Source organism: Drosophila takahashii, chromosome X (assembly GCF_030179915.1).
Source record: "Drosophila takahashii strain IR98-3 E-12201 chromosome X, DtakHiC1v2, whole genome shotgun sequence".
NCBI classification, from domain to species: domain Eukaryota; kingdom Metazoa; phylum Arthropoda; class Insecta; order Diptera; family Drosophilidae; genus Drosophila; species Drosophila takahashii.
Window position 1 is genome coordinate 3,919,404 of NC_091683.1, and position 18,973 is coordinate 3,938,376.

At 45.7% G+C, this 18,973-nt stretch overlaps 6 protein-coding genes across 14 annotated transcripts; 2 read left to right on the forward strand and 4 right to left on the reverse strand.

Moving 5' to 3' along the window:
• Positions 1 to 359: 359 nt before the first annotated feature.
• Positions 360 to 9,798, reverse strand: AP-1gamma (adaptor protein complex 1, gamma subunit). 9 transcript variants are annotated; one of them, XM_070218318.1, is made up of 16 exons: positions 8,842 to 8,993; positions 7,573 to 7,889; positions 7,444 to 7,505; positions 6,524 to 6,665; positions 6,265 to 6,453; positions 5,775 to 6,013; positions 5,554 to 5,630; positions 5,087 to 5,104; positions 3,948 to 4,204; positions 3,293 to 3,888; positions 3,088 to 3,226; positions 2,747 to 3,029; positions 2,176 to 2,691; positions 1,968 to 2,111; positions 1,791 to 1,898; positions 360 to 1,729 (listed from the first exon to the last, which is right to left on the reverse strand). In XM_070218318.1, exons 2-16 carry the CDS (start codon positions 7,587 to 7,589, stop codon positions 1,616 to 1,618), a joined length of 2,901 nt encoding a protein of 966 aa, XP_070074419.1. In that variant the 5' UTR covers positions 7,590 to 7,889; positions 8,842 to 8,993; the 3' UTR covers positions 360 to 1,615. The 9 variants fall into 9 exon arrangements, with proteins under 9 accessions (XP_070074419.1, XP_070074422.1, XP_070074420.1 ...); XM_070218321.1 differs by having other exon boundaries at positions 7,573 to 7,731; positions 8,842 to 8,991; XM_070218319.1 differs by having other exon boundaries at positions 7,573 to 7,731; positions 8,779 to 8,988.
• A 369-nt stretch (positions 9,799 to 10,167) lies between these two features.
• Arfrp1 (ADP-ribosylation factor related protein 1) lies at positions 10,168 to 11,416 on the reverse strand. Its single transcript, XM_017140561.3, has 3 exons — positions 11,251 to 11,416; positions 10,935 to 11,187; positions 10,168 to 10,852 (listed from the first exon to the last, which is right to left on the reverse strand). Exons 1-3 carry the CDS (start codon positions 11,341 to 11,343, stop codon positions 10,596 to 10,598), a joined length of 603 nt encoding a protein of 200 aa, XP_016996050.1. The 5' UTR covers positions 11,344 to 11,416; the 3' UTR covers positions 10,168 to 10,595.
• Positions 11,417 to 11,666: 250 nt separating this feature from the next.
• Bx42 (Puff-specific protein Bx42) lies at positions 11,667 to 14,367 on the forward strand. The gene is made up of 3 exons (XM_017140632.3): positions 11,667 to 12,071; positions 12,735 to 13,295; positions 13,355 to 14,367. The coding sequence occupies exons 1-3, from the start codon at positions 11,849 to 11,851 to the stop codon at positions 14,233 to 14,235; spliced, it is 1,665 nt and encodes a 554-aa protein (XP_016996121.2). The 5' UTR covers positions 11,667 to 11,848; the 3' UTR covers positions 14,236 to 14,367.
• A 10-nt stretch (positions 14,368 to 14,377) lies between these two features.
• Positions 14,378 to 15,847, reverse strand: LOC108056712 (melanization protease 1-like). The gene is made up of 2 exons (XM_017140635.3): positions 15,739 to 15,847; positions 14,378 to 15,334 (listed from the first exon to the last, which is right to left on the reverse strand). Exons 1-2 carry the CDS (start codon positions 15,809 to 15,811, stop codon positions 14,379 to 14,381), a joined length of 1,029 nt encoding a protein of 342 aa, XP_016996124.2. The 5' UTR covers positions 15,812 to 15,847; the 3' UTR covers position 14,378.
• Positions 15,848 to 16,495: 648 nt separating this feature from the next.
• On the forward strand, positions 16,496 to 17,268 carry LOC108056714 (uncharacterized). The gene has a single exon (XM_017140638.3). It carries the CDS (start codon positions 16,567 to 16,569, stop codon positions 17,266 to 17,268), a length of 702 nt encoding a protein of 233 aa, XP_016996127.2. The 5' UTR covers positions 16,496 to 16,566.
• Position 17,269: 1 nt separating this feature from the next.
• Positions 17,270 to 18,970, reverse strand: Spt7. The gene is made up of 3 exons (XM_017140633.3): positions 18,718 to 18,970; positions 18,554 to 18,656; positions 17,270 to 18,497 (listed from the first exon to the last, which is right to left on the reverse strand). The coding sequence occupies exons 1-3, from the start codon at positions 18,858 to 18,860 to the stop codon at positions 17,661 to 17,663; spliced, it is 1,083 nt and encodes a 360-aa protein (XP_016996122.2). The 5' UTR covers positions 18,861 to 18,970; the 3' UTR covers positions 17,270 to 17,660.
• Between the last annotated feature and the right edge of the window lie 3 nt (positions 18,971 to 18,973).

Genomic DNA, 18,973 nt, shown 5'->3' on the forward strand with positions numbered 1-18,973 from the left:
GATCAAAAAATAAATTTCCCTATAAGTGATGGGAATCGTTAGTTTGGGTCGTTAGCTGCTCAAAACAGTCATTCTTTTAGCTGTGAGCCTTGATTTGGTCAAATTACGACTGAAAACCCAAAAAAAAAATCGCTTGTTTTTGTGTAAATTTCAATTCAAAATTTTCAACCCTAAAAAATCAGTATTTTGACCGAAACAATGCGAATAATTATTCATAGTCTAATTTCAAGGGCAGGATTATGTTGTGGGCAATTCTTTAAAGTTTTATCCCAATGTTAGTATTGGTTAGAATCTATTTCTTGGCTATATCCTATTTTTACGTTCCAACGATCCGGAAATTAAAATAGATCTTCGCTGGGTTGTCCTTCGATAAAACGAAATCGTTTGTTTATTTCGGCTCAAAAGGTTTGTGGAATATAAGTAGATATAAAAGGAAATGATAGTAATACAAAAATAATAATATATTGTACAATATGTTAATGTTATTATTTTCTTATCTCTCTCTCTTTCATTCTCATACAGCTGCGTAATTCATTTATAATCATAATAATAATAATAATAGTTAATGGATTTTCTTTGCTTCTCGATGCCCCTTATCATCATCATCTGATCATCCTGATCATCATCGGCGACGGCAACTAATCAGTTTATATAGTTCTAAGCTGCGTCCTCCTCCGTTACAATTATATTTATCATTTATCATAGATATTATCTAGTTTTCCACAGTGCTATCTGGTTTGTGTTTTTCTCTTTATTCTTTAGACTTTCTCTGGTTGCTGCTGATCTCCGCTTTAAGTACGTGCGCACAGGAAATAACAATACATAATATAATATATATCCGCGTGGTCGTGTGTGTGTCTGTTCTGTATATATTTATATATAATATGAATGTGTTTGGCGGGGTAAATAAGAAGGAATATCAGGATCAGGATCAGTAAGACTCAATAGGACTCAGGACTCAGGGAAAACAGAAAACAAACACTCATTACATATAGAAATAACAAATAAACTGCGCGAAATGGCCTCAAACATTCAACTCGCTCCATCGTTTCGATTCCTTTAAAATGCTAAGCTTTTTTAAATGCTTTTGCTACATAATTTCACAATCGGTTTTAATACATTTCTGTTCTTTCTTTGTTAGTTGCCATTCTTTAATGGGGGGGATATCTGGGGATTTGACTTTTATTGTCTTAAATTAAAACTGAAAGTTGTCTTTTACACACAAAAGTTTACACACCATTTAGAATGAGAAAATTATTTATAATAAAACAAGATAAACGTAAAGAGTTTTGATTTGACAAGTAGTGTGTTTTTGTAAATATAAGTATAGAGATATAAATTAGACAAAATATATAAGTTAACTGCTTGGGTATATCCCTTGATTTCTCTGCCACCGAGAAAATGCTCTGATCTAGATGCGAATGCGACTGCGACTGCGATTGCGATTGCGTGTGTTCTGTTTTACTGTGTGTGATAACTTATTTTACAATAAATGTGTGACAACCACAGTGTGTGTGTGTGTTTTTTAGTGTTGCTGCTGCTGCGCAAGTTGCCCGTGTTGATTTATTTCCGATATTAGGCTAATCTGGTTTGCTTTAATACAGTTGCCGTGGCTCTACTCCTCGGCCACCGCCGGCTGTTGCTCGGGGAATCCGCTGACCTCCGTCTGCTCTACCTGCTGCTGGCCATCGAGCACGTACTGGATGCGCAGCCGCATCCTCAGTGTCGCCTGTGTAGCGAAAAAAAAACAAGGTTAAAGCGGACAGAAGGAGGAGGGAGAGTCTACTCACATTCGACGTGGCCACCACCCGCATCTCCTGCGTGATCACTCCTCCAGGAGGCAGCACCGAACCGGAGGGCGTCAGCATTTGCAGCTGGAAACTCTTCTGAACCGCCGCCTATAATTAAGAGATATTAAATTTTAAGTTTATATATTATATTTTTATAATATCAAATACTAATCGCACCTTTAGCAAGTACTGCTCCAGCGTATTGTCTGAGCTATTCGTGGTCGTCATATAGATGCGCATGCAGTCGCTGCCCCTGACCGAAACTAGTTGCACCAGCAATCCATCCCTGTCCAGCGCAGTCAGCCTGGGACCCTGTGGAGGCTGCCACAAGGATATACAGAGATTAACAAACGAAAGTATTAAAAAGTAGGAGTAGAAAACCCACCACTTCTACATTGTTGGGATTCAAATCGCCCAGCAAGCTGCCGCCATGGCCATCGACGATGAGGTTGCCCACGGGAGCAGCTGGAGCCGCCAAGGGTGGAGCAGCTCCGCCCAATCCGCCCAGCATGCTGGCCAAATCGTTGCCGTTCGTGGCTATGCTCGCCGAGCCATCCAGACCGGATCCAAAGCCACCCAGGTCCAGGCCACCCAGCATGTTATTCATGTTCGCTGCACTGCTCTGATTATTATCACCGGCCAAGGCCAGAATGCCGCCTCCTCCTCCTCCCACGCCCGTTGGCGCACCAGCCGTCGTCGTCGTCGTGGACGAGGGCGTGGTCAGATCCAAGTCGAGCAGATCCAACAGATCCTGATTGTTGGAAACGGGCGCCACCACCACATCGTTGGCATTGCGCGAGTTCTTTTTATGCACGGCATTCGAGAGATCCGTGGCTGCCACCAAATCGCCAGCGCCGCCCGCCGACAGATCCGTGCTGCCCAGCAGATCCAGCAGAATGTTCTGAATATAAGATACGATTAGAACAGCTCAAAGGTAGAGAATAGGATACACCTACCGTATTGTCGCCCAGAGTGTTCATATTGCTTTCGATTAGTGAGTGTCCGCCACCGCCACTTTCACCATTTTCAATGACATCCGGACTGTTGTCGTCGAAGGAGCCGCCGCCGCTCTCGCCGTTCTGCGAGCTTATCCTGCTGATCTGCATGGCCGGCATCTTCTCGAGAAGCGGCGGACGCAGATGCTTGTAGTGACCGAATAGCTGCGTGAACTCCACGCCCCGCTGCTGCAGATCGACATTCAGATGGCTGCCAAAGGAGGTGATCAGCGCCTGGATTTCCCTGTATTAAGAGATTGCATTAAATGACTAGCTTTATCTTTATCTTCAGAGCTACTTACTCTACGCACTGCTGCAGACGTGTGCTTAGCTTGGCTAGGGAGACCAGAGCATATTGCTTGCTTGTGGTCGAGACTTGAGCAGAGGTTAAAAACTTATGATACACAGCGATCAGATCGCTCTCAGTGGGCCGTTCAAACTCTGTGGATTTAGGGATTTCAAGGATTAACAATAAGTTGCTGCTAAAAGAGCTCAAGATCAACCCACCATCCTCGTTGGCGCCGTACATAAAGAGATCGCCGTACTCGCCTATGGCCCAGACGGCGACCTGGAGGAGCGGCTGCTTGTCCTCGCAATGATTGGCCACCTGCAGCGACTCCCAGAAACGGTTCGTGATGTACGTCTGCTCCGGGAGGGGACTGCTGGACACCAGCTGGATGGTGGAGGAGACGACGTCGTCGCGCACATAATTCCCGGCCGCAATAAGGACGCTCAACTGCGTATCCAAATGCCAGCGAGTGGTGGGCGAATAGCGTTCGGCGGCCAGGATCATGCCCGAGCTGCACTGCGCCTTGAACTCCGCGTCGGCCTTCTCGAGGAAGAGCAGCAGCTCCTTGGTCATTGTACGTATGTTTTGTGCATTGATCAGCGCGAACGAGAGCTCCATGGCACGCCGGCGTATGGAGACATCGGGATCCTTGAGGCACTCCAGAATGGTGGTGCGATGCCGCTGCACCGCCGACGTGTCCGCGTGGACGGTTCGCAGCAGCGTGTTCAGCGCCACATACCGTATGTTCTTGTCCGAGTTGAGCAGGAATCGTCCCAGGATATTGACGGCCAGCACGCGCAGTCCACCCTCCGAGCTGGAAGATAAATTCTCGCTGATTAGGCTATCCAAAAAAGGAAGGGTCTATCCACTCACCGTATATCCATAATAGAAAGCACCGTCTCGTAGAGAATCGTGTTGCCCACATTCTTGCTCGTCTCCGTGTTGGTGGCCACCTGGGCCAGGATGTCGTTCATCGCTTCCGAGGCGTCCGGATCGTTGTGGCCCAGAATGCGCAGCAGCCGCAGGATCTTCACCTGCAGGAAGGGATCGCTCACCCCGCTGACGTCGTGCTCCGGCGAATAGCCGCCCAGGATCAGGTTCTTCAGGATGCGCACCAGATTCGGCACAATCTGCGGGGTTTAGTTGTACACCAAAATATTATATTAATAGGTTCAAATTATAGCGATTACTTTATGCGGGAAGTACGGAAAATTGTGTGACAGTGAGAGCGTATAAACAGGTGTGCTATTTCATGTGTGTTGTGTTGTGTGTGTGAAAGACAAGGAACTTTAAGAGCTTGAAGAGTGCAAATGAACGAGAAACTAAAGGGCCCGGCTCAAGAACTCTCGAGACCCGTCGGCCATCTACGAAAAAACTCTATATCTATGTGTACATAGGTCGTGTGTGAGGAGCGAATCCTACCAAAAATTGCAAGTATATCGAAGACTCTCGGCCAAAGGTGAATCTCTGCTGGTTATGTATATGTCTGTGCAGGCAAAATGGTTGTATGGATCACAAAACTGATACGGATAGCATAGTAATATACAATATACATATTTAGGATCAGAGGGATCTGATCAAAGCGGTAAAGCAGGGAATAATTATAAGCTTTAAAGCACTTATGTAAGCAGTTGTCACAAAAATGATAATATTCTACATTTTAATAATATTTTTAAGATTCAAGATTCTAAAACAAAAATATTCTAGCGTTTTGTTGAGTGGAAGACCGATAAGATAAACATATTATCATCTTGTTATCAGAAATAGATAGATAACAAATCGTAGAGTCGTAGGTTTTTAAAAAGAATATTTTACGAATATTTAAATGGCAGACTACTTAAATTACAACTGCTTATATAGTACAAATATCGCTGCTTTGAGACATATACATAGGCGACAGCAAAAAACTCTTACAAAATTATACTTTTTACATAATATATATAATAAAGGTGTGTGGGGATAAGGTAGAAGGCGTTACAGTTTTATTTTCTAGTTAGGCACAACAATCATACCTCTCGATTTCCGCTATCCTGGCAAGCAAATTACAACAAATTTCATTTTGTGTTTGCGCGGTATTCGAATTCGATCAAAAACAAACAAGCGTTAAAAAATCGTAAGTATACAGGTTGATCGAAACGAAAAGGAGTGTGTGGGGTGTGTTCATAAATCGGCAAAGTAAGGGTATACAAAATGGGCAAAATGGGTGATAGCGGGAAAAAAATATAAATGATATATACACATATATATCGACTGACTACGTCTAGATAAATTTAAATGGGCGCGATAATTGTACACAAAACAAAAATCTCGGAACCCGCTTTTTGGGGGCGTTTCATTCTTTTCTCTCTGGAGCGCCACATTAATGAGGAGGAGGAGGAGCAGCAGCAGCGGCAGTTGATGAAGTAGGAGGCGCCTCTGCCGCGAACTGGTTCCGACTTGATTCTGGGACTTGATTCCGCCGCTGGCCACGTCAACTTACCTTCTTGAAATGCATCAGCGTGTCCGAGCTGTTCTCGCACATCTCCGTGATGAGCGTAACGCCAGTGATCAAAATGCCTGCAAAGATAGAGGGTTAGAATTGAACTCATCACATATTTATATAGTCTGTGACTCACAAACTCAAGATAAACTCATCTCAAGTATACTAAGCACTTGAATATTTCTCAAAATCTATTCGAAATAGCTATACCATGAACTCACCATGATTCTTCTCGCTGAGCAGGGAACGCGTGGCCGGCAAGAAGATCTCCATCAGCTCGGGCACACGGCGGATGACGCGAAAGGCGCACAGCGTCGCCTTCTTGCGGATGTACGTGTTCGGGGACTTCATCAGACGCTCCACCTCGCTGGCCAGATCCCGGGCCATTTCCGGTGAGGCGATCGCGCCCAGAGTGCACAGGGCCAGGCCCACGACGAACTGCGTCGAGCTGTTCAAGTCGCTGCATAAAGGATTTAGAATATATCAGTACATTTATATATATATATCAGTCTATAGCTTTAAAGTGCATCTTTAAATAAGATTTTGTAACTATTTTTAGCTTACTTATTAAGCTTAATGTCAATGTGTTTTGGTACAAATGCTTTAAATTAATCATTGAATGCTTAAGATTTATATTGAATTTTTAAAAACATCTTTAGCTACATATTTTCTACAATACAAGTGCCATTACAGATCTCCCGAATAGCTTACTTCTTCAAGCAGTTGGTGATGAGCAGGTGGACATCCTGCCGCTCATCCAGCAGCAGCATGGCGCCCAGGTATCCGATCCGCTTGTCTGTGAACCGCGTGCTGGCCGTCAGCTTAAGGCACTCCAGTTGGCCAAAGTGAGCCGGATAGCCGAGCATGTGTATGTACAGCAGCTTGGCAATGTTGCGACAGCTGTGGGTAAATAATGTGGCCAATTTAATGGTAATGGATATGGATATGGAGAATGAAGCACATGACTCACCGCCAGACGGAGTCCTCCTCGCGGAAAGTGCTCCGTATGTAGGCGCACTCTTTGTTGACCACCGCCCGCTCCTCGGCGGCGGTTCTGGCGGCGCGAATCTGTCGGATGAGGTCGCGCAGGCGTGTGGGCGTAGGCATTCTGACTGTGGGCGAGCAAAATGTTAATTAGAAAACCCGATCTGGCAGTCGATCTCTGTTAACCCCAACTGGTCCTTCGTTCGGATACTTGAAATTAACCAATTTACTGTAATCTAACATAAATACTTTGTTGAATAAACTAATTGTTTTTACACATTTCGTTTTTTATAAATATACAAATATATGGATCCCTCAGTTCCTTTCCTAGTTTAATTTTAGGAGCTTTTTTTAATATTTATAATATTTATCAACTTTTATTGTAGAATATTTTTAATTTTATTAACGATTTGATCATGACATTAAATTAACAATTTGTTACTAATATTAACTAATATCATTTACTATATGTTTTTTTTTTTTGCAAAAAGTCAAACCTACAAAACAGCAATCATCTCCCTTCAATTTTTTTTATCAACATAAATGAAGATCTGTAATTGCTTTTCAAGATTGTATTCATGTGAAACGAATGACTTCAAATCAGAGAATTCAGAACTTTATGAGAGCTTAAAATATGGTTTTCTAACATGTAAATTTCTTTAAATAATTTTTTTTAAACTAATTTTAGCATGATTGTGGATTAAACTACTATCGATTTTTTTTATCAAATCCTACATTAAATGAATTATTATTTTTTTATAGAAGGTATTTAGAAATCCTGCTGTTTCAGAGATTTATTCTAAAAAATGGATCGTTTTAAAATTAAGGCGGACCCAAACCTGCGATCCTTGGTCAGATTCAGTCACCGAATTTGCCCCACAGTGCATTGACCTCTAGAAAGCTTACCTCTCTCCACCGCCTCTGTGAACGCCTGCCGTATGGTGGCCATATTGAAGGCTGGATTGAATCTGTCGGAAAAAGTTAGGGGTTATAGGGAGACTCTTTGGGAGGGGGGACTGTGACTTTGGATCCTACCCATGCTCGGAGTTCATTGTGGCGGCGAGAAACGTTGAATCACTTGTGTTTGTGTGGCAGCCTTTTTCCGCTCTTTACTCGCCTCTCTCTTTTCTGCTAAATATTTTTATGCTTTTTCCTCTTTTTTGCCGGCCTACGCGCTGTGTTTTCTTTTTGTTGCTGGGCGGCGATGCAACAACACAAATTAGCGAAACCAACGGTTTTTCCTCCGCAGATCTTCCACGCACACACACTCAATCCCACACACACACGGACTGACAGCCGGCCGCTATTTTGTTGCACTCTCTCTCGCTCTCACTTGCTCTCGATTTGCAAAGCTAATGGCACAAAAAGTTTAGTAAGTGGATTAAATAAAGGCAGTAACAATAACCGCTGACATAAAGATCGCTGTTGTTATGAAACTGACATCTCTGCGGGTGCGTGTGTGCGTGAGTTGGCTTAAAAACAAATACACATGATCTCGATCTCGATCTCTTGCTCTCTCTCTCTCTCTGGTCAAGGCAACAACAAATTAGTGTGTTTTTTATTGCGGAGACGAGAGCGCAATGCAAATTGATTAAATGATTAATGCACACTCACACACGCACACACACACATTCGCGCGAAGGGCTTCCAGTGGACAATTGGAAAGGGAGAAGCGAAACAGTTAATCCGGAACTTGTTTACTTGTTTCCACTTGGTAAAAAGTGCCTAAAAACCTGGCCAAAAACGAAAACAGCTGCCGTCATCGTCAGCGATAGCATAAGTGCCCACACACATACGTACATATCGATTGCATTAAAAAATCATGAAACAACAACGAACGTCCCTCTATATAATATAGTATATAATATATATTATGCACGCGCGTAGGGCTATTTTGTCAGCGCTTTCCTCGTTTGTTTTCAATGTGATTTTTCGCCTGCTAATTTATGCGATTCACTGGAAGGCCCACACACACACGCACACACACACACTCGCAGGCCTTTTGGGCCAACAAGAAAAGGGCAGGAAAATCTATGGCACACTTTTCAACGGGCTTTTCCGCCTTATCGGATCCGGATCCGCTGGCACTATCATTAGCGCTACGTCTATAATAACCACCTGCCAGAAAAAACGCGTCAGCTTCGAAATGCAAAAAGTTTACAACGCGACAAAAAATAAAAAAACTTAATTTTAACACATACGGCCCGTCGTCGTCGCAAGTACACGCACACACACACACACCTCTGCCTTTTGGCTGGAATGTTTCTGCAAGTTGGTTAATTCCTACTCGGCCACTCTATTTACGCTTTAGCACATGTTCGCACGGCCAACTTTGCGCTGGTTATTCGCAATTTTAAACGCCACAAAATCAACGTAACAAGTAAAAAAAAATGTTTCGTCGAGAATATGTTGATGAGGAGCGCAACAGTAGTAGTGGGTGCGAGCGAGAGGGCGCTATTTACAAGCAGTTCGCAGAAAGGGACTAACGCGTCGTGCAGGAAGGCACTAGTGCGTTTCGGGTACAGTGGGTGTGCGCGAAGAAGAACGTGAACTATATTTTAATTAAATTCATTTTAATTTATTCTACAAGCTTTATCCGAAGCTAAATGGAAAACTTGACATGTATTTTTAACAATATAAATTACTTTTTTTTATTATAAAAAGTTAAGCTAGGCAGTCGACAGATTTTTTAACAAAGTCAAATATACCTTAATTTGGTATTTTTCAGGGGGAATAATTTTGTAAATCACTTTCAAAGCAAAAAATAACATTCAAAATTGCATTACAAAATTTTAAAATTAAAAATTAGCATTGCAAACACGGGGTGATTCAACGCTCTTTTGCCACACAACACAGATAAAAAATACCGCAGAACAAAACGGCCGGCGTACGGTCACACCGCGCCATAATAACGTCATTTTTTGAAACACTTTTTTGAACGATTCCTTTCAAGATCTTGACTTGAGAATCTTATTGGCGATCCGCCAAATCCGTGGGATACAATCTCACCTGCGATTGTTCTCCGGCGGCAGAACACTCCAGTCCTGCTCGTAATACGGATACATGGTCGCCTCTCACTTCTCACTGGAGCTCGGAACTAAACCGACTGGAAGGGGAATGTCAGCGATACGATAAGCGCCGAGTGCTCCACATAGGCCTTATCTAATGTACACTAATAGTTAGCAGGTAACGCTCTGCTTTTCCGACTCTCTAGCTGTAGCTAGGCGATCATTTCCAGCCCGAGCGGTGGAAACTCCTGCGGAAGACTGACGATTCCAGTGCCACTCACCAGGTGTTGTTTTTGGTGGCAACGCACTTATCTATCGGCTGATAATGGTAATAACACAATCCCGGCTGGTTGTTTCTTTTTACGGTTCGGTTCGGATAAGCGGAAGCGGAGGGAGGGAGCCCCATTGACAACCGCCATATCGAGGTGTACGAACGCCGAACGCCCGTGCTGTTAGATAAAGCCAACTCTCCCACAGTCGCCGATTTACATTAACCATAGCCCTTGGTTTTGGGATCCCCAATGTACACATTTTTAATAAATAAATAGGAAACTTAAATAAATTATGCTAAATTATTATTATTAAGCAAGTAAAATAGGAAGTATTTCTGAAATACAATAGGTTAAGTATAAGTATTTTATTTCTTGAAGGGATTAAATATACAAAGTACGAACTATTTACAAAATTCCATGTTTCATTGAGGAAGGGAATCCTAGTTATTTTTACTTTAATTGTAACAATTTTATGTGTAATTCGCTGTCATATGCTGAGATCTTTCTATCAAAATGGGTTTCCCCATTTCAAAGCTACTTTAAGCCCAACAGAAAGACACGAGTCTATGGAAAACAAATCTAGTTAAGGCCGTTGCAAGGCTGTTGTTAGATAAAGCGGCTATACCATCCGCATTTACAACAATGTACAATTGGTATCTCACAATCTCCTACCCGGCTAATTACAAATAAGCGTAGTCCTAAGCCCTAAAGTTACAAAAATACGAGTCTAATTAAAGCCAGTGGAGATGGGTCTGTGATGGGCCCATGTCTGATCCCTCTAGTCGTTTTCCCGCGGCGGCCGGACCACCGCATGCCGTTTAATAGCCTCCACCAGCCACTTGATGCCCTCGTCGACGCCCTCGCCATGAAGGGCGGACACGGGAATGGTGAGGCAATCTCGGCGGCCAATCAAGGCGCCCGCCTGCTGGAACACGGGCTTGATCTCCCGCACGCCCATCACATCGGGCAGATCCTGCTTGTTGGCCAGGATGAGCAAAGGCACGCCGGACAGCAGCTCGTTCTTGATCATCTTATCTGAAAGAGGGAGAGTATAAGTTTAGTGGATATTTTGAAATATATTGGGGTTTGTTGAAGGGTTTTCTTGTAGACCCCTTACCAAAGATCGCCTTGGACTCGTCCATGCGCTCCCGGTCGTTGGAGTCGATCACATAGATGACGCCATGCGACTCCTGGTAGTACTTGTCCCACAGCGACTGCAGCTCCTGCTGGCCACCGAGATCCCAGAAATTTAGCCGCACGCCCTGCACGTCGATGGTGCCGATATTAAGGCCCACTGTCGTCGTGATCTTGCTGGGATTCAGGCCCTTGTAGTTCCGCGTGAACGTCGTTTTGGCGGCCTCCAGGTAGGTCTACGTGGATGGACACAGGTGTTAATTTGGGATTGAAATCTAGACTAGTTAAGGTGGCTTAACCGTTTTGCCAGCATTGTCCAGGCCCAGGATCACCACGCAGTAGTCGTCCTTCTGAGTCATGTACTTGTAGAAGCCGTGCATCAACGTGTACATCGTATTGTGGATTTGGCCAAATAATAAAAACAAATTTAATTTTGTTGACTGCACGCTAGTGATGGCACTTTTGGCGTTTGAAGGCGGTGCGATATGTTTTAGCGGGAAAGTAGCTAGATTTTTATGGTTATTAAATTAATTAAGAACTGAAAGTGGCAAAGTTTAAATATAAAAAAATATTTAAAAAAATTTAATTGTTTACTAATTTTTAAAACATTTTGTTTTCACTTCTAGCTTTTTTGGACTTGAAATAGTTGTCATTTAGTATTTAGTATTTAACTCTTATATAAAAGGCAGACCGTATTCGCTGGCATTTAAGGGGCGCGCAGTCTGGCAACCCCGCCGCCGTACGCTTGTGTGTGTCTGTCCGTGTGCGTGCGTGTTTTTTTCCCCACTTTTCCATTGTATTTTGTGCTTGCAAATCGAGGGAACGCAATAAAAAAGGTGGTTTCACATAGGAACTAAGTCGCCTCGCCAACAAGAAGACAACCGCAACCGAGCCGACATGTCGCTATCGAGCCTGCTGCCCACGCCGACGAACGCGGTCTGGGATCGGGAGGACGAGCGTCGCCTGGCCGCCCGCGGAGCCCCGAAGATCGGAGCCCTGGTCTCCGCCAAAATCGCAGCTCCGCCGTACGGACAGCGCAAGGATTGGATTCCTCGCACGGAGGCCGACTTTGGCGACGGCGGCGCCTTCCCGGAGATCCATGTGGCGCAGTATCCGCTGGGTGGGTTTCTAGTCTCTGCTCTCCCAATCCTCCAACTTTCTCTATGGTTTCGCGGGATTTAATGGTATCTGAGGTCTTTGACCTTATCAATTATACACAGCAAACCCCTAGAAATGCATAATACTATATAATCTTAAGGAGTATATCTTATAATTGCAATAAGAAAACCTCCAGACATTTATACAAGCTTTAAAAGGCCAGGATTCCTAACTATATCATCTTCTTTTTTCCTATTAGATCTACATAATCTTATGTTTTATACTCCCGATTCTAAAGTGAAATCTTATTACAGCAATAAGAAAACCTTCAGAAGATATGTAGTATACTCCCGATTCTAAAGTTATATCTTATATACATTAATTATATTATTTTATAATTATATTAGACAGGGTTCCTAACTATATCACCTTCTTTTTTCCTATTAGGTCTACATAATCTTATGTTCTATAGCACCGATTCTAAAGTTATCTCTAATATATAATATATATATTATACAACCTTTAGACAGGGTTCCTAACTATATCGATCTTCTTTTTTCCTATTATTTCTACATAATCTGATGTAGTATACTTCCGATTCTAAAGTTATATCTTATATACTTTTATTATATTATTTTATAATTATATTAGACACGTTTCCTAACTATAATTATTTTCCTTTTAGGCCTCGGAGCCCCCGGAAATGTGGGCAAGAAGTCGGATGCCCTGGCCGTTCGGCTGGACGACAAGGGAAAGGTGAAATACGATGCCATAGCGCGCCAAGGACATGGCAAGGACAAGGTGGTCTACTCCTCCATCTCGCAACTGCTGCCGGCTGAAGTCCTAGCCGAAGATGCGGAGGAACTGCAGCGACCGGACGAGGAAACTGTGCTGGAGACCACGGAGGAGACTCGCCTGGCGCTGGAAAAGCTGACCAACCAGAAGATCACCTCGGCACTGCCCGTGCGCCACGCCCAGAAGGCGGGTCCCGCCCAGTACATCCGGTACACGCCGTCGCAGCAGGGCGACGCCTTCAATTCGGGCGCCAAGCAGCGGGTCATTCGGATGGTGGAGGCGCAGCTGGATCCGATGGAGCCGCCCAAGTTCCGCATCAACAAGAAGATACCGCGCGGCCCTCCCTCGCCGCCGGCACCCGTCCTCCACTCGCCGTCGCGCAAGGTGACGGTCAAGGAGCAGAAGGAGTGGAAGATCCCGCCCTGCATATCCAACTGGAAGAACGCCAAAGGTATAGAATGGCTTATCTCACATTTATTTCCACTAACTCTTGCCTTTCTTCGACCCAAGGTTACACCATTCCGCTGGACAAGCGCCTGGCGGCCGACGGACGCGGCCTGCAGCAGGTGCACATCAACGAGAAGTTCGCCAAGATGGCCGAGGCGCTGTACATAGCCGATCGCAAGGCCCGCGAGGCGGTGGAGGCCCGTGCCCAGCTGGAGAAGAAGCTGGCCCAGAAGGAGAAGGAGAAGAAGGAGGATATGCTGCGCATGATGGCGCAAAGGGCACGCGAGGAGCGGGCGGGTCTGCGCAACCCAGAGGCAGCTGATCCCTCATCATCAGTAGGTCCATCTGGATCAGGAGGCGGCGGAGGAGCAGAGGCGCGTGAACGCAACGATTTGCGGGCGGAGCGGCAGAGGGAGCGCCAGCGGGACAGGAATCTGCAGCGAGCGGCCCCGGAAAAGCGCTCTAAACTGCAGCGGGAGCGGGAACGCGACATCTCCGAGCAGATCGCCCTCGGCCTGCCCGCCAAGAGTGCCGGCAATGGCGAGACCCTCTTCGATCAGCGCCTCTTCAACACCACCAAGGGCATGGACTCCGGTTACGGCGACGACGAGGCGTACAATGTGTACGACAAGCCGTGGCGCGATTCCAACACTTTGGGAGCCCACATCTACCGGCCCAGCAAGCAGGCAGATAGCGACAACTACGGCGGCGATCTGGATGCCATTGTGAATACCAAGCGCTTCGTGCCGGACAAGCAGTTCTCCGGCGCTTCGCGGGATGCGGCCGCCGGCCAGAGGAGCGGACCCGTCGAGTTCGAGAAGGAGGAGGATCCCTTCGGGCTCGATCAGTTCTTGAACATGGCCAAAAAGGCGCCCAAGCGAGCCGAGGAGAAGAGCAACGAGCGCAGCAGCCATTCGGATCGCAAGCGCAGCAGGCGCGATTAGACAAAAGCTTTAGCTATCATCATCTCATCATCATCATCCAAATCATCTTCATCCAACAACCAAACAAACTTTTTTTAACTACTCCAAAAACTTGGCGAGAATTTCAATAATAATCACAGGATCTTGACATAACATAGCTCGTATTATTGAGGGATGTGCCGCTTCAGCCAGTTTAAATAGGTATCCACCCGCGTGACCACCATGGGTGTGCTGTCGGAACCGCACTCAGAGCCGCCCAGCGAGATGATGCCCACCAGTTGGTTGCCGTCCATCACCGGGCCGCCGGAGTCGCCGAAGCAGCTGCCCCTCCTGGCGGCCCCTCCTCCGGTGCACATCTGCCCACCACTCACGCCGGCGTACAGCCTTTTGCAGCTCTCCATGGACCAGCCATTAACCGTCGCCTTGATCTTCACCTGGCTGGTGGCCTCCGAGGAGCCACTGGTGCGACCCCATCCCGCAATGGTCAGTTTATAGTCTACATAGACATCGCGGCGGGAGGCAGTGAACGCCGGCGGCAGGCAGATGGGCTGGATGAACTGCGTGTAGATGACAGTGCGGGAAAGAAGCAGCAGGGCAATGTCGTTGGAGTACTTCTCTAGATTGGATCCTGTCTTGTCCAAAGGGCGATACATCTCGTGAACGATGGCCCGCTCGATGGGGTAATCCTCGGGCGGCGGTGTGCAGTTCAAGCCCTGGCAATTCTCCAGGCGAACATCCCACACGCCCAGCCGAACGAGATGCAGCTTCTCCTGGTCATTCTCGCTCGGCACACAATGGGCGGCGGTCAGGACCCACTTGGCGGCCACCAGGGAGCCACCGCACTTGGGCAGCACCCGATTGCCGTACAGCAACATGGCCATCCAGGGGAATTCCCGCATCTCGGACACCTGGCCATTGGAGATGTGGGGCCGCAGATCGTGGTGGCAGTAGTTCTTTATGGATTGCGGGTACTCCGGTCGCTTCGAGAGGCAACAAATCGTACTGAAGCACTCGGCCGAGTCCTTGGCCTGGTGAAAACCCTCCTCCTCGCGGCACTCCTCGATGGGCAGGCACTTGCCCCTTTCGGGTCCATGGCAGATACCAAAGTGCAGCCTGGGTTCTGCAATTGATACGTACTTATTTATAATAGTTTTTGATATTAATAATACTCCAGTAGGGTTTCTTTTTGAGTTTTTACTTTAGGAACCTAAATAATTTGAAATTACAATGTTTTTTAGTAATTGGTACTTATTAATAACAGTTTTTATATTATTCTAGTAGGGTTGCTTTCTGAGTTTTTACTATAGGAACTTAAATTCTTAATGTACTATTTTCAGAACAGTTTTTTAGGTCTCTCTGATAGCTCTACTATCTATAACAGTACTATAAAAGTTTTTTATATTATTCTAGTTGGGTTTATTTTTGAGTTTTTACTTTAGGAACCCAAATACTTTAATGTACTATTTTCAGAACCTATTTTTAGGTCTCTCTGATAGCTCTACTATCAGTTCGAATGGAACTTACTTGCCCAACAGCTGGCCAAAAACACTCCGCAGAGGAACAAGGCAAAGGTAAAGGTTCCGGGTCGGAGAACCATAGCTTTGAATCTGAATCAATAGACGCGGAGAGCATTTCCCAAGTGCATGATTCAAGCTCTCCAATTACGTAGTTGCTAGTAAAACCTGATATTATGTGTACTCCGCTTTTCTAAGTTAGTGAGAGAGATCGTCATAGATTAATATTAAATCTATAGTGAAAAAAGTAGCGTAGCCCATATTTTGTTCAAAGGGACGTCTTGAATTAAAAAATAAATACAATTTTTTGTTTTTGAAAATAATTTATTCAAGAACATAGCTTAGAAAGTACTGATTGATTAATGCAGTGTTTATTTTTATAGAAATTAAATTTTCTTTACATTTATAGACTGCACCCTTGTTTTTTGAATATGTTAATCTAACGGGTAAAATCCCGTAAATGCATTGGGGTTTTTTTTCTTAAAGAGAGAACTCTCTCATTTTAATTCCAGTTTGTTTACAACTTTTTACAGTGACGTTGTAGTTTAATTAAGAAAGAATAAACATATTTCATTTCCTTAATAATATAGAAATGATCAGAAATATTATTCAAAACATTACCTAATAAAATAAAGGTTTTGTTTTAAGCATCAATAATTTTAAAAAGAAGAATGTAACGGTTAGTTCTTAATACAAAAATTTTAAATTCCGAAATAATACCGTTAATTTACAAAACCAGTCAGTGTTGAACAACGTCGCGAGATGTGCACGTGCAACATCAGTTGGTACGAAATGTAAACAAACAAGGCAGTAAATAAATTAATTAAATTAAAAAACAATGCCAAGGAAACCGAGCAGCAGTGACTCCGATTCGGAGGATGACGCACAGATGCGTCAGTTCCTGGAGGCGGCAGACACCACCCTGCTCACGAATGCCATGTTCCAGACGGCGGATAAAGAGGAGCAGCCGGTGGCCACCGGGAAACAGGATGTTAAGCCACCACCAACCAAAAGCGAACGCTATGTGGAGGAGCAGGAAGCGCCCGCCAGCGATCTCCAGATCACGCAGGAAATGCAAACGCACATCTGGAGCAGACTGAGTGGCATAATCCAGAAGAAAATAGAGTTCTCCTCCCTGGAAAATCCTAATCTCGCGGAGAAACAGAAACAGAAGCCTCCGCCCGACCGGGTGAAGCTGGTGTCCAATGCCGATTGCTACTTGATCGCTGATCTGGTGGAGGAAGGTCCTCCGGGTCCCCAAAAGAAACCCAACATCAAGAGACGCACGCCCAAGGAAGACCAATCCTCGCCAGAATCCCTGGACTCCGTGGCAGTCACTGGGGAATCCCTGCTCGAGGGCAAGGACCTGCTCGCCTGGGCCCAGAAAAAGCCGCGCCAGGACAAGATCTTCCACTACAGAGCCAGCGATCCGAAGGCCACCAAACTAGTGGCCATTGAAGCCACCAACGAGTTCACCAAGCGAAGGCGTCAAAACAATTGGAACGAGTCCAAGATTGGCAAAAGGAAGGCCAAGAAATAAATATGGTAAATGGAGCTATTTAATTCATAAAACTGGAGATCCTAGTCTAGATGTATACAAAACTTTTAAGGTTTCAAAATATCCCTTTTGTGGGATATCTGTTTTTGCTTCAATATAGGGAAAGAAATTAATTTTGGTTGCAAATTAGAAGCAAAAATGAAGGTAAAAATCTTACAAATGGTTCATAAATTTCAGAAAGGGGGTTTCCTACCCTTTTTACGACTCAAAAGTGGTTTAAAAATATCCCATTTGTGGGATATCTGTTTTTGCTACAATACAGGGGAACTTTAACTTACAAAGAAATTAATTTTGGTTGCAAATTAGAAGCAAAAATGAAGGTAAAAATCTTACAAATGGTTCATAAATTTCAGTAAGAGAGTTTCCTAGCCTATTTACGACTCAAAAGTGGCATGGAAGTTGGTGACCGTGCCACTCCCGTTCCCACTTGTGCTGCCATTGCCGCTGGTGCCCGTCATATTGGAGGTATTGGAAGATATCTGTCCATCAAGCAGGCCGTAGAGCATCTGCTGGGAGCTGACGGTGCCGCTGGAGCCCGTGCTGCCGCCGCCCAGATCCTGCAGCATGTCGCCCATGGCCAGGTTGCCGCCGATGCTCTGACTGCTGCCGGTGGCGCTGTTGTCCAGGATGTTGAGGAAGTCGTGGCCGTTGAACTCGTTGTTGTGCTGCTGCTTTTGCAGGCTGCTCTGGCTCTCCTTCATCAGCTTGTCGTACTCCTGCAGCACGCTGTTGAACTCCCCGATCTCCACGCGATTCCGGGCGAGCACCTTGTGCTTGTAGTAGTTGTGCACCTGGGTGAGCGAGGTGCCCGTGAGCGCAGTGTGGGCGCTCTCCAAGGGAACCAGCTGCAGCACCGTGGACTTCTCCAGCCGCGGCTGAGTGTCGTAATTGCCGCGATACTCGCCGATGAAGCTGCGCAGGAACTCCTCGGTGGCATCGGTCAGCAGCTGCACCGCCGACTCCGAGCAGTCGGTGAATCCCGCGAGCCGCAGCATGCCGCACATCACCTTGCGCACCGCCTGGCGGCAGGCAGAGCCGGAGATCTCCGGATAGGACTGCGGATCCCCGCGCGAGTACGCCGTGTCCACGGTGGGCGTGAACCAGATGGGCTTCTGGAACTTCTGGCTGCCCACCAGCTCGGCGGCGTTCTCAGGGGGAAAGTCCACTTCTGGTATCATCAGGCAGGGATTCAGCAGGTAGTTCGAACTTCCCTGGGATGGAAAATTGTAAATTATAGGGGTTTCTCAAGGGATTTCCCGGTACTTACATTTTTATTGGAGTACGTTTCGATGAGGGACTGCAGAACCTCGGTTTGCTTCATCACCTCGATGGTCTGGGTGACCAGGGCGCTCCGCAGTTCCACCGTGTGGCTAAGGGAAATGGAAAAATAAGTTTTCCTGCAGAATTTATCCCTAATTTAACTATACTCACTGTTTTTCATCCGGCTGCAGTTCCCCGCGCAAGCGAATCTCGTCCAGCTTGGGTTTCTTGGCCGCCGTGGGCACATATTTGTCCGGCGTCAGCTGGACACCATCGTCCTCCGTGGGCAACGCGCCCCAGTGCTCCACTTGCATGCTGATACGCTCTTAAATTCTACTTAAAACATTTAATTTAATTTGTTTTGCTAAAAAATTAATTGTTTTGTTTTCGCCAGGCGTCTATCGGACCTATCGATAGGCTGCGCTCA

Coding starts and splice junctions, on each gene's coding strand:
- Arfrp1 (XM_017140561.3), bottom strand. CDS start 11,343: ATGTACACGTTGATGCACGGCTTCTACAAGTACATGACTCAGAAGGAC. Junction 11,188..11,250: donor TGGACAATGCTGGCAAAACG/GTTAAGCCACCT, acceptor CCATCCACGTAG/ACCTACCTGGAGGCCGCCAA. Junction 10,853..10,934: donor CGAGTCCAAGGCGATCTTTG/GTAAGGGGTCTA, acceptor TCCCTCTTTCAG/ATAAGATGATCAAGAACGAG.
- AP-1gamma (XM_017140662.3), bottom strand. CDS start 9,602: ATGTATCCGTATTACGAGCAGGACTGGAGTGTTCTGCCGCCGGAGAAC. Junction 7,506..9,546: donor CCGCCGGAGAACAATCGCAG/GTGAGATTGTAT, acceptor TTTTTCCGACAG/ATTCAATCCAGCCTTCAATA. Junction 6,454..6,523: donor GAGGAGGACTCCGTCTGGCG/GTGAGTCATGTG, acceptor ATTTACCCACAG/CTGTCGCAACATTGCCAAGC.
- Bx42 (XM_017140632.3), top strand. CDS start 11,849: ATGTCGCTATCGAGCCTGCTGCCCACGCCGACGAACGCGGTCTGGGAT. Junction 12,072..12,734: donor TGTGGCGCAGTATCCGCTGG/GTGGGTTTCTAG, acceptor TTTTCCTTTTAG/GCCTCGGAGCCCCCGGAAAT. Junction 13,296..13,354: donor CAACTGGAAGAACGCCAAAG/GTATAGAATGGC, acceptor CTTCGACCCAAG/GTTACACCATTCCGCTGGAC.
- Spt7 (XM_017140633.3), bottom strand. CDS start 18,860: ATGCAAGTGGAGCACTGGGGCGCGTTGCCCACGGAGGACGATGGTGTC. Junction 18,657..18,717: donor CTGCAGCCGGATGAAAAACA/GTGAGTATAGTT, acceptor CATTTCCCTTAG/CCACACGGTGGAACTGCGGA. Junction 18,498..18,553: donor AAACGTACTCCAATAAAAAT/GTAAGTACCGGG, acceptor TTTCCATCCCAG/GGAAGTTCGAACTACCTGCT.
- LOC108056714 (XM_017140638.3), top strand. CDS start 16,567: ATGCCAAGGAAACCGAGCAGCAGTGACTCCGATTCGGAGGATGACGCA.
- LOC108056712 (XM_017140635.3), bottom strand. CDS start 15,811: ATGGTTCTCCGACCCGGAACCTTTACCTTTGCCTTGTTCCTCTGCGGA. Junction 15,335..15,738: donor TTTGGCCAGCTGTTGGGCAA/GTAAGTTCCATT, acceptor TATCAATTGCAG/AACCCAGGCTGCACTTTGGT.